Here is a 17785-nt window from a genome sequence, read left to right as displayed (position 1 = left end):
CTACCGACCGGTACACCTTTGGACTGTGGGAGGAAACCGGAGCACCTGAAGAAGACCCACGAATTCCACGAGGAGGTCGGAAAAAGGACACTGGGATTGAACTCCGAAATGTAATAGCGTCACACTAACCATTGTGCCACTGAGGCGCCCAGTTGTCGATGTTTTGGGTTGAGACCCTACATCAAGTTTTTTGGCCCTGTTTCTATAAGGTCTACCAACCTACCAAGTCAGGGCATCCAAAGCAAGATGGACATACAGCTTCAATACTAACTGCAACTTCAGTTGTTCACAATGATACATTTCACATCCCCTGCTGATTATGTATTCTGCTTAATCAATGTCCTACTCAGATAACACAATCTGCATTGTTACAGACACCATGGAAACCAGATACTTGTAAATAGATACCCATCCCAATCTCTACACTTTCTGCAAGCAAGTGCCTGTTGCCGAAATTATAACTCCACACTTTGAACATTCATCCAGTAAAATGGTGTGAATTAAATTTTGGCACATTTAAAATGTTAAGTAAATTTCACACTGGCAACAGAGTCTGCCCAATGAGCCAGGTGTGAAATGTGAACTGCAAGACAAGTTAAGTGGACACAAAAATATCTGGTTAACAGCAATAGGTCAACGGCAAACACAATCTGAATGGCTCTTCACATGGCCTTAGACCACCTGGACAATACAAACACCTACGTCAGGACGCTGTTCATCAACTATAACCCAGCATTTAATACCATCATTCCCACATTCATGATTGAGAAGTTGCAGAACCTGGGCCTCTGTACCTCCCTCTGCAATTGGATCCTCAACTTCCTAACTGGAAGACCATGATCTGTGCGGATTGGTGATTATATATCCTCCTCGCTGACAATCAACACTGGTGCACCTCAGGGGTGTGCGCTTAGCCCGCTGCTCTTCTTTCTCTATACCCATGACTGTGTGGCTAGGCATAGCTCAAATACCATCTATAAATTTACTGATGATACAACCATTGTTGGTAGAATCTCAGGTGGTGATGAGAGGGCATACAGGAGTGAGATATGCCAACTAGTGGAATGGTGCCGCAGCAACAACCTGGCACTCAACATCAATAAGACAAAACAACTGATTGTGGACTTCAGGAAGGGTAAGACGAAGGAACACATACCTATCCTCATAGAGGGATCAGAAGAGGAGAGAGTGAGCAGTTTCAAGTACCTGGGTGTCAAGAACTTAGAGGATCTAACCTGGTCCCAACATGTCAATGCAGTTATAAAGAAGGCAAGACAGTGGCTATACTTCATTAGGAGTTTGAAGAGATTTGGCATGTCAACAAATACACTCAAAAACTTCTATATTTTTACCATGGAGAGCATTCTGACAGGCTGCATCATTATCTGGTATGGAGGAGGCGCTACTACACAGGACCAAAAGAAGCTGCAGAGGGTTGTAAATCTAGTCAGCTCCATCTTGGGTGCTAGCATACAAAGTACTCAGGACATCTTCAAGGAGTGGTGTCTCAGAAAGGCAGCGTCCATTATTAAGGGCCTCCAGCACCCAGGGCATGCCCTTTTCTCACTGTTACCATCAGGTAGGAGGTACAGAAGCCTGAAGGCACACACTCAGTGATTCAGGAGTAGCTTCTTCCCGTCTGCCATCCGATTCCTAAATGGACATTGCTCCCTTGGACATTGCCTCATTTTAAATATATATATTATTTATGTTTTTGCATGATTTTTAATCTATTCAATAGACATGTGCTGTAATTGGTTTATTTATTTATTATTATTATTTTCTTCTATATTATTTATTGCATTGAACTGCTGCTGCTAAGTTAACAAATTCCATGTCACATGCCGGTGATAATAAACCTGATTCTGATTCCGATTCTGGTTTTGTAAAATACAGTTCAATGAGGTGATGGGATCAGACCATGTAAAGGTGAGTAGAGGGTTCACTGGCTTCAGTGGTGATACTTGGTAATGAGTTGTACCTGTGGCTCAGAATGAACATAGATTCATTCATCTGGTTCAGTGATGTTCAGGCCTCCATGCATTTTGTTGTCTTCTCCATCATTCCCCCACACATTTCCCTCTAAATGCATCTGTGATCCCGTTTTTTATCATTTTTACTTCTTTTGGGATTAAGAATTCTTTGTTGAATATATTGCTATCTTATATCATTGGTCCTAGTTTTGGAAACATTTTCCATTTGTTCGTCCTACAAATTCAATCCAATCCATGATTTAATTAACTCTGTTAGATCATCATTCAACTTCCTCCTTCATCTCTGTTGATTATAACTCTACATCATCCTTGACAGGTTTCATTCTTGTAAATCACCTCTGTGCTGTCTCCAATGTTTCTACCTTTTCTATATAATATAAAGACCAGAACCATGCAGAGTATTCTAAATGGTATCTAACCAAAGTTAACACAACTTTGCTGGATTCTAATTTCATGGATATGGACCCCATTGCTTTGTTAGCATTTTTATGGCCTTGTTATTTATGAATTTGTATCCATTGATCACTTTGCTTTTTTTGGACTCTTTCTAAAGTGCATGTAGCTTCCTTGTTTCTCTGACCTAACCACACTACCTTATACTCAGCTGTACTGAATTTTGCCATTTCCAGGTTCATTCTGCACGTATATTAACATTCTCATGTATTTTGTTCCAATCATTGTTTGGTGTTTCTGCATATTTTGAGTTTTCTGCTTTTGATTCCAAATCCCCATTGAGCACCACATCCCACCTCATGCCAGTCCACATGAATAATTTAACTCCCCTTTCTGTTTGACGATATGAAAAACCCATCCTTTTACTTGTCCCCAGTTCCATAAAGTTCCTTCTTCAGTCATTTGTCTACTGTGCAATACTTTAACAAAGACTTTTTGAAAATCTTGATTATAACATTTGGCACATTGCTTTTTTTTAATACTTTATTGTATTTCTTCATAGAATTCAATAATGTTGAGGAAGTTCCCTTGCTAACCATTCGTTATACTTGCAGTTTCTAGATAGCTTCTCTATTATATCTTTATATTTCCAATTACCTTTCCTTCCACTTGAATTAATGAGTCTATTGTTCAGTTCTATAGAATTGGAAACTAGTTTTGGTTAGTGGTAAACCTTTGCCACTTTTTATTTTGTTTTTTTTAAATATGCAATAGTGCCTCTGATAATATTTCTTTAATTTTTAACCATTCATAAACTCACTTTAACACAAGCCTATTTTCTCTAAATTCAGTTCGTTTGCCAACCATCTCCACCCTCCTGCCTTAAATTTTTCATATATTTTAATTTTTTTGAACCTCATGTGCCCACTGTTTGTCATGCTGAAATGTACCAGGATAATAGTTTTGCTACTGCATCGTCATAAGTTACGTGGTTAATTTGCATCTCCTTTACTGGTGTGATCTCCATTTGGTTCTGCTATTTGAAAATATTAACGTAGTCTATAGACAATAAGCAAATGGGTTCCAATCCACCACCACCCCCCTCTTCTGTCTGGCAGAACTGATTCTCACCCTCAACAGTTTCTCTATCAACTTTCTCTAAACCCAAGATGTAGCCATGGGCATCCACATGGGCCACAGCTATATCTAACTTTTCATCACCTACGAGAAGCAAACCATGTTCCAAACCTACATTGGTAACACTCCTCAACTCTCTATTGATGACTGCATTGGAGCTGCTTCCTACACACATGCTGAGCTTGTCAATTTCATCAACTTTGCCTTCAACTTCCACCCTGCCCTCAAGTTTATTTCGTCCATCTTTGACCTCTCTCTCCTCTTTCTCGATTTCTCAGTTCCTCTGTCTCCACTGCATCTGTTTTCATGGTAAGGTTTTCCTTCCCAAAACAGTTGAGAAGTCCTCCTCTTTGTCTACCATTAATGCTGCCTTCATCTGCATCTCCTCCATTTCCCACACATCCTCCCGCCGCCATAGCAAGAATAGAATTCCCCTTGTCTTTACCTACCACCTCAGAAGCCTTTGTATCCAGCACATCATTTTCTGTAACTTCCGCCATCTACAATAGAATCTTACCACTAAGCACGTCTTTCCATGCCCCCACCCCATACTCTCTGCTCTCTTCAGAGACTCCCTTGTCCACTTGTCCCTCTCTACTGATCTCCCTCCTGATACTTAACCCTGCAAGCAGGACAAGTACTGCACCTGGCCCTACACCTCCTCCCCATTATTCAAGATCCCGAACAGTCCTTCCAGGTGAGGCAACACTTCACCTGCAAGTCTGTCAGGGTCATCAACTGTATTTGATGCCTCCTGTACAGACTCCTCTACATCGGTAGACTCGACGTAGATTGGGGGACTGATTTGCTGAGTACCTTCACTCCGTCTGCCACAAAAGGCGAAGTTTTCCCGGTTGCCACCTATTTCAATTCAACTTCCCATTCGCATTTAAATATGTCAGCCCATGGCTTTCTCTACTTTCACGATAAAGCCTCTCTCAGACTGGAGGAGCAACATCTCATATTCCATCTGAGTAGCCTCCAACCTGACAGCATGAACATCAATTTCTCAAACTTTTGGTAATCTCTCTCCCTTTCCCCCTTCCCTGTTTTCCTGTTGCTATATATAAAGGTTCTTTTCTGTAAAGTTTCTGCCCTTCTTACCCCTTCTCTTCTCCTCACTTGCTCTCTCTAGTGTCCCTCCTCTTTCCCTTTCTCCCATAGTCCACTGTCCTATCAGATTCTTTATTCTTCAACCCCTCCCACCCATCACCTCCCAGCTTCTCACGCCATCTCCCCCTCCCACCTTTCCACCTCCCCCCCACCTGGTTTCACATATTGCCTGCCAGCTTGTACTTCTTCACCCTCCCCCCACCTTCTTATAATGCCTTCTGTCCCCTTCCTTTCCAGTCCTGATGAACAGTCGTAGCCCAAAACCTTGATTGTTTATTCTTTTCCATAGATGCTGCTCAACCTGCTGAGTTCCTCCAGCTTTGTGTGTGTGTTACTCTGGATTTTGCACTTGTTGATAGGGTGGGTGAGCCTTCATTAGTCAGGGATTGAGTTCAAGACCCACGAAGTAACGTTGCAGCTCTACAAAACTCTGGTTAGACCACACTTGGAGTATTGTGTTTAGTTCTGGTCACCTCATTATAGGAAGGATGTGGAAACTTTAGAAAGGGTGCAGAAGAGATTTATCAGGATGTTGCCTGGATTGGGGAGCATGTCTTATGAAGAAAGGCTGAGCAAAGTAAGGCTTCTATCTTTTGAGCAAAGGTGGATGAGAGGCAACTTGATAGAAGTGTATAAGATTATAAGAGATGTTGATAGAGTGGATAGGCAGTGCCTTTTTCCCCAGGATGATTTTAAGGTGATTGGAGGGAAATATAGAGGGGATGTCAGAGGTAGGTTTTTTTACATGAAGAATGATGTGCATAGAATGCTTTGCTGGGGGTGGTAGAAGCAGATGCATTAGGGACATTTAAGAGACGAAGTGTACTGCTCTACTTGTGTGTGAAGTAGGAAGTCCACAGTTCTGTGGTAAGCCACACTCCACTCAACACGGGAGTCAAGATATAGCATCTAAGCTCCAGGTGCTTTACTGGGCAGTACTCACATTTAATAAGAGTCAAACTGAGAGGAAAACCAAGAAGTACCATAAATACTTACTGTAGCAAAGTCATGATAATTACATCATACATTCATAAGAACATAGGAATATATGAAGCTAGACTTGTATGGAAAATGTACAAAAAATAAACACAACATGAATAAGTAAAGTTTTTAAAGTACGCAAGAAGATTAATATCAGTTCCTTAAACTACCAAGGTCAATCAAACTCTGTACTGATAATCAGGAATAAACTTTTACATAATATTAACACAAAATATTGCTCAGTGTTCTCCTTTATGAACTCAAACAACACTTAGAAACAATGGTTTCAATGGCACAAATGAAAGAAAGATGACACAGGATTGGGTGCATGTGCTTCAGTCTGACTGAAAAACTCTACTAAAAACAAAAATAGTTGCCTTCCTTTTGTTGTCCAACTGAATTTCAAAATAGAAGTCAGCAGGGACAACCTAAGCCTGAATGTGGAGAAGACAAAGGAAATCACTGTGGACTTCAGGAAGGTGCAGATAAACCACCCACCTCTGTGACTACATGGCTCCTCCGTAGAAAGAGTTAAGTGCACCAAGTTCCTGGGAGTTCACATCATGGATACCTTCACCTGGTCCCTTAATATCACCTCCCTGAACAAGAAGGCACAGCAGTGCCTCCACTTACTAAAAAGATTGAGTCAAGCAAGGCATCCACCACCCATCTTAACTACATTTACACGAGCACCTTTGAGAGCGTCCTGACAAGTTGCATCTCCATCTGGAATGGGAGCATTCAAGCATTGGACTGGAAGTCCCAACAAAGGACTGTGAGAACAGCTGAGAGGATCATAGGGGTATATATGGTTTTTTATATATATAGTTAAATAACAATAAACTTGACTATTAGTTAACAGACAAACACCTGACACTTAGATAGGCACATGAATGAAAGAAAAAATGGAGGCCTGTGTGGGAAGGAAGGGTTAGCTTGATTGTGGAATAGGTTAAAGGGTTGGCACAACATTGTGGGCCAAAGGGCCTGTACTATGCTGTACTGTTCTATGTCAAATGGCTATCACCCAGTGGCTCTGACATCCACGATCATGAAGTTCTTCCAGAGCCTGTTAGTGTCACACATCAACTCCAGCCTCCCAGGCAACCTTAACCCATTGCAGTTCACCTGCCACTGAAACATGTCCACAGCAGATTCCATCTCCCTGGCCCTATATGCACCTCGAGCACCTGCACAGTCAAGCCACCACATGTACATTAGACTATTGTTTATTAATTACAGCTTCACCTTCATTATTATAATTCCAAGAAAACTCATCCTGAAACTCATTAAATTATTAAAACACTAAACATATTATGACCTGTTACCATAGTTATGGGCATAGCCAAGAGACTACCCCAAATATACTCTGGAAATTTCTTGTCGTTTGGGCTCCAGCTGTTCTGCTTCCCAAGCCTGTATTTTAATAGAAGCTTAAAATTATAACCAAACTGCTTATGCTGCAGTCTTCTGTGATATCCATACTTTGCAACCTGTTAGTTTGTTCTTCTTTGTGCTGAATGAGTCAGGCGGGCAAGTTAATGAAAATTCTTTCCTAGAATGTTACAAAGGTGCTTCCTTTGAAATATATTCAGTTGTGTTCAGCATTGAGATAAACAAGCTTTCAACTTCATTTAAAAATGGCAGAGGCAAGTTAGTTGTTCAGTACAAGTCCTGCCTTGCATTAATCACACACCATGAGAGCATTTTAACAAATTTCCTGAATTTATTCTTCAGGCAGCAATGATCCATCCTGACTGTGAGCCTCTATTGGAGATCCAGCTGGCAGAGGAGATGTGCCTTTCTGATATTTCAACCTTCCATCTGGAGGAGGAGTCTGGTGAGTGGAATATTAAAAAAAGACAAAGTCAAAGCTGAGAATGGATGTAGTTGTGGGGTTCCTTTGGGCTTTTCTGTATGGCAGGATGGGATTTGTTCTGAGTGAGTCACCTTCCTCAATTGTAAGCAGCTCCAGTGGAGTGACAAATACCTTGGGCTGACCAGTTCCTGCTCAGTTACATGGATATGGAAATAACAACAGTCTCTCAAAGTGAAGTACTGGTCATAAGGTTCACTTATGAATGGATTTGGACAATAGTGAGGTGAATTTTCCATCTGCTATCTTTTATATTTTCATTGACCATGAAGTTCAGGACAGAGGTAAGTGAGCTGCTAACCATTATAATATAAAATCAAAAATATTAACCCAAAAACAATCTGAATCTCTCCAAAAACAATCTGAATACAATACATGGAATACAGAACCGTACAGCACAGAAACAGGTCCTTTGGGCCATGATGCCTGTGCCAGACACAATGCCAAATTAAACTAAATCTTTTCTGCAGGCACATGGTCCATATCTCTCTATTCCCCATGTATTTATATACATAACTAAAAGCCCCTTAAGCACCACTATTATATTTGTTTCTACTATTACCTCTGGCAGCCCGTTCCAAGCACCTACCACTGTGTAAAAAAAATCGCCTTTAAACTTTTCCTCTCTCACCTTAAATACATTTCCTCTAGTATTGGACATTTCTACCCTGGGAAAAAGATTATTTCTACCCTACCTATGTCTCTCCTAATTTTATATCCTTCTATCAGTTCTCTCCTCGGCCTCCAATGCTCCAGAGAAAACCTCTCCTTATAGTTCATACTCTCTAACCCAGGAAGCATCCAAGTAACCTCTTCTGTACCTTTTCAAGTTTCCACATCCTCTTATGCAGGAACCAAAATAGTCCAAGAGCAACCTAGTCAAGTTTTATATAGCAGCAACTTCCCAATTTTTATTCTTGATGTCCCGACACTCAGATCAGACCTGAGGCTGGAACTACTTACAATCTATATTAATGACTTGGCTGAAGGGACCAAATACACTTCAGCCGAATTTGTTCAGAATACAAAGAACGAAGAATGTGCAAGTTATGAGGAAGACACAAGATCTTCAAAGGGATAGAGAAGATTAAGTAAGTTGTCAACAAGTTATCAGAAGGAGGATATTATGGGAAAATTTGAGATTATATACTACTGTGCAAAAGTCTTAGGCACATATAAATACAGCTAGGGTGCCTAAGACTTTTGCACAGAACCATAGCAATTTTATATATTGCACTGTACTGCTACCACACAAAAAAAAATCATGACATATCTGAGTGATGATAAACTTGATTCTGGTCTGGGTCTCTATTGTGGAAAGTACAGGGAGAGGGGATTCATGGTTGGGGAAAGAGGAAGGGAGGGGGAGGGAGCGGGATGCACCAGAGGGATGTTCTGTAATGATCAATAATCCAATTCTTTGGAATCAAATGTCTTTGCATGGTGTCTCAGGGTTAGGTGAGTCTGGACCCACGCCACCTCTCCTCCCAACCCCTGGCACTCCTACTCCGCCACCTGTCCCACACCCATCCTGAGGTGCCCCACCCTCACCATTCCCAACATCGTTTGCTCCTGCCAGATTTACAAACTCACTCTCCACTCCACATTGACAAATACAGTACTGTGCAAAAGTCTTGGGCACCCTAGCTATATGTAAATGCCCAAGACTGTTGCACAGTACTGTACAGTATACAGATTTCCCCCGCTAGTCGAAGCTAGAGCGTTCCTATGAAATGGTTCGTAAGCCAGAATGTCGTAAAGTGAAGAAGCAATTGCCATTTATTTATATAGGAAAAATTTGTGAGCATTCGCAGACCCAAAAAATAACCTACCAAATCATGCCAAATAACACATAAAACCTAAAATAACAGTAACATATAGTAAAATCAGGAATGATCTGATAAATACACAGCCTACATAATGTAGGAATACTTTTCTACAATTATTGCAGCACTGTCCGCCGCAGCGAAAATTAAAAGCAAGCGCTCTCGGCCGCACTCGTGGCAGAAACACACGGCGCAAGCGCTCCCAGCAGAAGCACTCTTTCCAGTGACCTTTAAACTATGAAGCTACCAAATAACATAAAAATACACAGCCTATATAAAGCAGAAATAATGTATGTACAGTGTAGTTTCACTTAACGGAATCAGGAAGACAGCGAGCACACTGATGATGGTGTGTTAGGCTGAGTCGTCGGAGGTTGGGGTGGTGGGAGGTAGAGGAGACTGGGGTGTCATCTCATCGTCGTCTGTTTCCATCAGGGCAAGCAGGTTACCTTCTTCTATGTCTGCCTGCCTCGATGTCGAAGGTCGAGTTTCGTCGTCTGCTGTGGCTGATGTGGAAGGCTTGAAAAACGACAGTATGCTTGACTGATTAGCCTCGTGCATTTTTCTATCATACAGTTCTTTGTAAGCATTCAAACCATCCTGCAAATGTGCCCTAAACCTACGTACCCTTTCAAAATTAAAGTCATACTTTTCTGCAATCATCGCAGCGTTGTCAATCGCAGCGAAAATCTCACACAATTGCTTCCCGTTCAGTTCTTGGACGACTTCACTTTCGGGCCGTTCGCTACTGCGTTATCCTTTCCTCTTCATCAGCTCTTCATCTCTCAGTTCTTGGTCATGGGATGCCAAAACCTCTTCAACATCATCTTCGTCAGCTTCCACAAACCCTTAGCCAAACTCACTATGTCCTTACTTTGTTCACCACAATCGAAACGCTTAATTATGTCTAGTTTTACGCTAAGTGTAACACCCTTACACACTCTGTTAAGCTTTTCCGATACCTTAGAACTCATCTTGCTAACGGATGCACAAAATAAATTGACATAAAGCACAGATGCTCACAGGCACGTGTTTAAGCAATGCCGGCTAGAATGCAGTTCCGGGGGAGGAGGTTGGCTGCTCGGCGTGCGCGCTGCCTTTTTTCGTAACAGTGAAAACACCTTCTGTTAGCGAAAACAGGTACTAATGTAGGTCTTTCGTAACAGCGAGTTGACATAAAACTGCACTTTGTACAGTTTCGGTCTCCATACTGAAGGAATGATGTACATTCTTATGTAGAGCCAGCGGAGATAATGTTCATGAGCTTGATTCTGGGTTGGAGGGGGTTGGTGTATGAAGAAATGTTGAGCAGCTTGAGCCTGAACACATCAGAGTTTCAAAGGATGAGAAGTGACCTTATTGAAACATAGATTCAGAGAGGGATTGGCAATAGGTGATGAGGGGATATTTTCCCCCATGGAGGTATCTAGAACCAAGGGCGTGGCTTTAGATTAAGGAATTCCCTTTTTAAGGCAGAGATAAGTGTGAATTTTTCTTGGGAGTTGCAAATATGGGGGAAATCCTCTGTGCAGATCTATGGAAGCAAAGTCATCAAGCATATCTACAAAATAGACTGACAGCATTTAAACTGCACGGTAGTCAAGAAGAATGGGAAGGGACAGTAAAATAGTGAAAGGTTGAATGGATCAGGCATGATCTAATTGAATGGTGGAGCAGCCCTGAGGGGTCAACCAGTATGCTCCTCTTCCTTCTGTTCTCACTCCCTTATTTCAAGTCTGTTATAAAATCCTCTCTCTTATTTCCATGTTTAATCACAGGCCACCTTTATCTTCCACCCCTTCTTAACTTGCTTTCTTCCTTCCTTCCTGCTGGGTTGTTGATGCTCATTCCTTTTCTTCTCTGCCTCAGGGTGTCACTCCATGTGGGACAACCTCTCCTGCTGGCCAGCCTCAGCTACTGGAGCAACAGTGGTTCTTCCTTGTCCAAAACTTCTGCTGCAGTATGCAGACCAACCAGGTGAGTCACCAGGTTTGAGAGAACATGAACATGACGGCTGTTTATAGTTCTCCATTATGTTAATTGCAGGCGCTGCTGCTCAGAGCACATAGATTGCTAGTGGAGATTGAAATGAGTATCTTACTCCTTTCCTACCTTTTCTCTTCTCTGTCCACCCCTCAAATATGGAGGCAGAACTCTAAAGTCTGAGTGTTAGGAGAATCTCTAGTTCATTGAGCCCCTTTACCTTGGTTGAACCTGGAGCTAGGCTCAGAGAAACTGCCTGAGTTTACCTAGTGAAAGAAGCTGGCATGGATTCTTCTTTCTTCAATGAAAGAAGACTTTTTCTCTGAAAGACTGACTGGCCATTTCTCCTAGTGGAACTGCTGGTTAGCTAGTAGTTAGCTGGTGTTGGCAGGAGTCTACCATATCTGGAGAATGTCCAGCCAGGGAAACAGCTGGAGGGGTCCAGCAGAAGTGGAGCAACGTGCTGAGATACCACCTTACAGGAGCATTGCCCCTGGAAAAACATCCCAGGGTATGTGTTTAAAGTTATTTTATTCAAAGGTGTGCTTCTCCTGTGAATTGCACCAAAATTCATTTCCTACCACCAGTCAGTCAGCATCTGTGAAGAGAGCACACCAAGTAATGCTTTAGGTGCATTACCTGAACACACCAGGTTCCACTGTTTGCTGCCCTGCACTGTCTCCCAGTCTAGAAACAATGCAGGTTTAAAACTTTGATCACTATGTTTTAACCCCTCCACCCTCTCACTTTTCCCTTTCTCTCCAACCTTTTCTCACTGAAGTCTTACATTTCTGGTTCCAAGTCTATCCCTATCATTTAACCCTAAGATCAACATGCCTCTCCCAAATCCTATTCCTTCTTCCTTTATTATTGTTCCCAAGACTTATCACTTTGATCAAGATTTAAATGGCATCTCCTAATGTGGCTTAATGCTTTTTCCAGTTTTTGTCTTCGATATATCAGTGAAATTTAGGAACATTTCTATGTGTGATAAAGTTGTTTTTTTATGATTTTTTCATAATCTGTCCAATTCCACAACATGACCCCCTTAGTAACTAAACTGTGGTCTCAGGTGTTGCAATGAACTCTTCCTGCCCTGTGATTCCCTTCTTTCCCTCTCTTGTCTCTGAATGCTCTCCCTCTCTCTCACATACACACACACTTTAACTCAGTCTCTTTCACTCTGCTGCCTCTCTGAATTTGTCACTGTTTCTCTTTCTCTCAGTTTTCTTCTCTCTCCATCTCTCTCCCTCTGTAAGACTGTCATTGCTCTATCTCTCTCAGGCTCTCTCTCAATCTCACACTGCCTCTCATTCATTTCTTATGTCTCTCTCTCTTTCTGTTTCCATCTTTCTCTCTCCTCTTTTTCCCTATCACAGATGAATCCTGTCTTACTGAAATTCTGAACAGGTATTATTGTGCAGTAAGTTTTGAATAATAATAAACAGCGAGGGAAAGGTGTTATTTCAACTTTATTATATGGTCCATTTCAATCATGATTCAGACACATATTTCCCAGGAGGACATACAAGCAGAGGCTTGTATTTGGAAATTTGGAATTTGGAAAGTACTTGCATTTCAATCGCAATACAAAATGTGGTGGATGAACTCAGTTGGTCAAACAGTATCTGTGGAAGAAAGTGAAGCTTCAACCTTCTAGGTCGAGACCCTTCATCCGGTCAAGACACATTTGTAAATGAGCAGCTCACTATGGCCTTAATTTCTGGGTGACGTTTTGTTATATCCCTCAACAATTTTGAGGGATGTAACAAGGTTGATCCCTCAATCTCTTCTTTTGAAAAGTGCTACTGCTGGGATTCAAACAGACTTAAATATAAATGAGCAAAGCCTATCACAATCTATAAAGCTCTGGTGCAGACTCTTAGGTAACTTACACTGAACATGGTGTGTTATAAGTTCATCTTCATCTTTTTTGAGCTCCAGGTTCTGTGCCCATTAATACAGAACCCCCTTTCTTCCCAGGCGTCTTAAGAAACACCTCGTTAGCCCTCGCTGGCAGTCTCCCAACTCAGAGCCAAAAGACTCCCTGTTCTCCAGCCTCGTACATCTAGGGTATACACACTCTGGTCCTGCCAAATCCATGAGATTGGGATGTCTCTCCCCAGTATATGTGAATGTTTAAGTATATTTATGAATATTAACTTAGCTAAAGTGTTAGTAACGAAAAGAAAGAAAATAACAAAAATGGCCCATGATAATTAAACAGTCAAATGTGCACAGGTTGGAGTTCAAACCTTCCAAAGGTCATATTCACCGATCCTCAGTAGACTCCCACATCTTGCTGCATCAAATCACAGTCCCCATCGGATCGAATCCTACAACTATTTCTCTTTAGCATCTTCTCTCCCCATCTCCCACTGAACAAAGACAAAAAGCCCAGACCGGTGTCGGGTATGGTAAAAACCCGCTCACCCAGCCTTCTCTCCTATTGCTTTGTCCACATTCTTAAGCACCCATTATCTCTAACAGTAACCCAAACACTGCTTCTACAGAAAGACCATTACATGAAATGCCCTACAACATTAACAGTGAAATCTTTACCAGGGTGTTACAACACCATCTTCCAGCATCCACAGTCTCTTGTGTCTCCATTTTGCATTCCAGTGACACCTTTATGTTTTCTGGACTGCAAAAAGCACTTTACAACCAGTTATGTTTTTTGAGCTATCATTCCAGTCCTTTAGAAAACAGTGCTTCCACAATCAGAAATGATCAGGTAATTTTGGTTCCCATTGGTTAAAACAATTATCATTAGACCTGACAGAATTCCTCTCTTCTTGCCAGGCAGCATCTATGGAGGGGAATAAGCAGTCAATGTTTCAGGTCAAGACTCTTCATGAGGACTAAAAGCCTGAGTGCTTTTAGTGCTTTCAGTCTGACATGAGACCTGATGAAGGGTCTCAGTCAGAAATGTCAACTCTCTATTCTCCATAGATGCTGCCTAACTTGCTGAGTTCCTCCATCATTTTGTGTGTATCGATCAAGGTCTCCAGCATCTGTCAAATCTCTTGTGCTTTTGGTTGCCCACTTCTTGACCTGAGCTGTGCCAAAAGTCCACCTGAGAAGGATGGCTACTTATCAGGTTAAGATCTCATCTGCACTTCCTTATTACTGTGCTGGGAATGTCAGCCTCATCTTTTAAGCTCAGATCTCTTGAAGTAGAGATGTGAACCCCTCTGAGGGGAAATTACTCATTTCATTTGTGCTTCATGCCAAGGCTCTGCAAGCAACCCTGCGAACCTCCTACCTCGGGACGTTTATTGCCATATTCGGTGGCTGACATGTTCCCATGCTCGAAAAGCCCTCTAGTTTTATGGAAATCTGGTACAAAAATGAGGAGAAAAATCAAACAAAATGGAATATTTTCTCTTGACACTTTAGCCTTGTCGATGGGGCACTCTACTTATTAGTGACAAGTGGAAGTATTCTGCAGAAGGAGCCACAAAAGGATAGTTGCGGCTTCCTCAGTACACTTGAGCGCCTGAGTGATTTTAGTGCTTTTAGTCTAACATCATTATGCAAAGGCACAACCTTGCCATGAGTATTTACGAATGAGCTGATTCTGACAGCTTACTATGGCTTTTATTTCTGGGTGACATTTTGCTATATCCCTTGATAATGTTTGTATAATACCTTCCTTTGAAAAGTGCGACTGCTGGGACTCACACCAAGTTTAAGCATAAACGAACAAAGCTCTCCACAGCCCAGAAAGCTCTGACTCTTGGGTAATTTATACTGAACAAGATATATTACAAATTCCCAACAATGAGCTTCATCTTCTGGGGACTCGAGGGTTCTGTGTCCATTAGCAGTGTCTTCCTCCTGTATAACAATACCAAACACTGTGAACCAGCTCATTGGTTGAAACCCTGTACAAAATGTAGGGTGCTACTTCAGTGTAGTACAGAGAGCGTGCTGCTCTGATAGAAGAGCATCTTTTAAGTAAAACAGTAAACCAAGGTCTCATCTAACCCTACCAAGCAAATGTAAATCAGATCAATGCAATATTTTGAAGATGAATGTTTTCTTCCAGCTGGTTTCACTAATATTTATTTCTCAAAGAAATATCTCTGGAACAATTGGTCCAATCATTGTCATAATGTGGTATGTAGACCATTTTCTATTCCCTGAGTATCCAGTCCTGTACTTTACGTTGTCCAACCCACAATGGAAGTAGTATCGATGACTGCTATTTGTTGTACGAAATCTGGTAGCCATGTTTCCTGTTCTGTAGATGTACCTCAGCTAAAGAATATTTTCTTTTCAACTCGCAAATGTTAATGTAAAGAACTTCTTAAGCAGCTACACTACTCCACCTCACTGACAGCAAAAACCAAGCCCTAATTCCTGTGCATCATTTCAATTGTGAAGCATCCAAAAATATCATTATCAAGAATTGTGATATCCCTAAATTCAAAATTTTGTTCAAGGTAAGTAAATTGTAAATTCTGAGATGATTTTGACCTGGTGAATATGAAGTAGCGGAGCTATTCAAATGCTAATGAACAGTGTGACAATATCTCACATATTTTCTGCTTTGCTTTGGGTTTCAAAGTTGGGAAATTTTGCTCTACATCTTTATGATTGATCATGCAGTAGGTGTGAGAGAGGACTGTCTCTTCATTACTCTGGGCATTGTCCATAACCATTCCCTTACTGTGTGTCATTTGCCCATTATGAATGCTTCAGTGTTTACCTCCGAGTTGCTATGGGTTCACTCCTTTGTTTCTACAGGTTGACCAAGGTGATAGACCATCCTATCAGGGGTCCAAATTGGTCTTATTCTGGATAAGTCTATCTTTTTAGGATTACTCTCAAATAATATTTTCCCCTTCTTCCCCTACTATGGGACTAACTTATGATACCAAAGCATAACCATATTAGGGGATACCCTTCAGTAACAGACTGATTCATCCCGGTGATCTGAATTATAATCCTGGGATTTGGGTGGTCAGGTGTTCTGCAATGCAGACCTAATAATGTTGCTCTTGCCGCAGGGAATGTGAGCCGACGGTGCACCGATGAAGGTTGGACAGAGCTGCTGCACTCCTACTCTGATGCATGTGGCATCAACATGAGCAACATGAAAGACAGCATCGAGGTCAGTGCTTTGCTTCCAGAATTGGCCCCAGAGCGTATTGAAGTGACTGAACCCGATGGTTGGACAACGATTTAGCTGCCGGGCCAGATTGAAAAGGTCAGGGTGTCAGGGCCGATGCAAGGGTGAGGCTGGTTCAGCTCGCTGCCCTGCGATACTTATTTGGCTTTGTGCTGAACTAAGGGTCTGTGGACAAACTCTTTGTGAACTTCAGCTCAGAATGCTATTTGTTTGAGGTTATTGTTTTGTATTTTTTCTCTCTGCACACTGGGTGTTCAATGGTCTGTTTTAATGTTTTCTTTTGGGTTTCTTTGTTTCATGGCTGCCTGTTAGGAGACAAATCTTAAGGGTGTATAATATATATATATACTTTGATAATGAATGTACTTTGATCTTTGATCTGTCATCTCTTACCAATCAAGAACCTATCTGTCCCTGCCTTCAATATACCCAATGACTGTAACGAGAGAGATGGTGGTGAACCCAAATCCTGCAGATTAATTCCATTCCTTCAAGGAGCTTCTTGGAGACTAGGTGCAATATTACACTGAGAACACCAGGAAAAGAATTGGAGTGGTGACACAATCTTTCTTGACCTAGTCAAGACTGGGATTAGATGTCTGTAGATTCACTGGTTAGAATCTTTCTTGGTCTATCATTTGAGTGCTTTCATTTTATTCGAGGGCATTGTACCATATACTGAACAGAACAGAATCTGCATTACACCTCTGGGAGGAACTACAGCCACTGGGGAGAGACAGTTGTGGAAAACCCCTTTCCCTGTGGCAGACAGCAGTGATTTTGCTTTGTAATTACCACAATCAGAACTTGCTTCTTTGTTGGATAGAGTGGACGTGGAAAGGAAGTTTCTGTTAATTGCGGAGTTTAGGATCCAAGTGCACAGCGTCTGAATAAGAGATGTCCCTTTGGAACTGAGATAAGAAGGAATTTCTTCAAATAGAAGGTGGTAAATCTGCAGAATTTGTTGCCACAGAGGGTTGTGAAGGCCATGTTATTGTCTCCGGAGTATAGTTAGCTGCCACTGTCCCTTTAAGACTCAGACTGCCACATTTCTTCATGGAAAGTCTGTACTTAAAGGCCTCATGCTGAGCACTCAGTAGGAGCTCCATTTCTAGTACTACTGCGTGTGATTTTGCCTTTGGATTTCATTTATTTATTTCGATTCTGAGTCTGAGTTAATTCTAGACCTTACTTTGCACTTCAGTTCACAAGTGGCTTTCTCATTACAGTCATTGGGTAGGGACTGATAGGTTCATGATTGGTAAGGGGGTTAAAGTTCATGGGGAGAAGGCAGGAGAAAGGGGTTGAAAAATATCCAACCACCATTGAGTGGTGCAGCAGA

General features: G+C 41.7%; 1 protein-coding gene across 3 annotated transcripts in view; it reads left to right on the top strand.

The window, feature by feature from the left end:
* LOC140741058 (vasoactive intestinal polypeptide receptor-like) overlaps positions 1–17785 on the top strand; it is a 114875-nt gene that overhangs the window by 37815 nt on the left and 59275 nt on the right. For all 3 annotated transcript variants that reach the window (XM_073070741.1, XM_073070740.1, XM_073070743.1), the window contains 3 exons: positions 7356–7458; positions 11190–11297; positions 16322–16425. In XM_073070741.1, coding sequence (XP_072926842.1) covers positions 7356–7458; positions 11190–11297; positions 16322–16425 — 315 coding nt within the window. The remainder of the gene's footprint in view (positions 1–7355; positions 7459–11189; positions 11298–16321; positions 16426–17785) is intronic.

This window comes from Hemitrygon akajei, chromosome 18 (genome assembly GCF_048418815.1).
Source record: "Hemitrygon akajei chromosome 18, sHemAka1.3, whole genome shotgun sequence".
Classification (NCBI taxonomy): domain Eukaryota; kingdom Metazoa; phylum Chordata; class Chondrichthyes; order Myliobatiformes; family Dasyatidae; genus Hemitrygon; species Hemitrygon akajei.
Note: the sequence above shows the minus strand (reverse complement) of the source record. Positions and strands in the feature narration are given on the sequence as shown.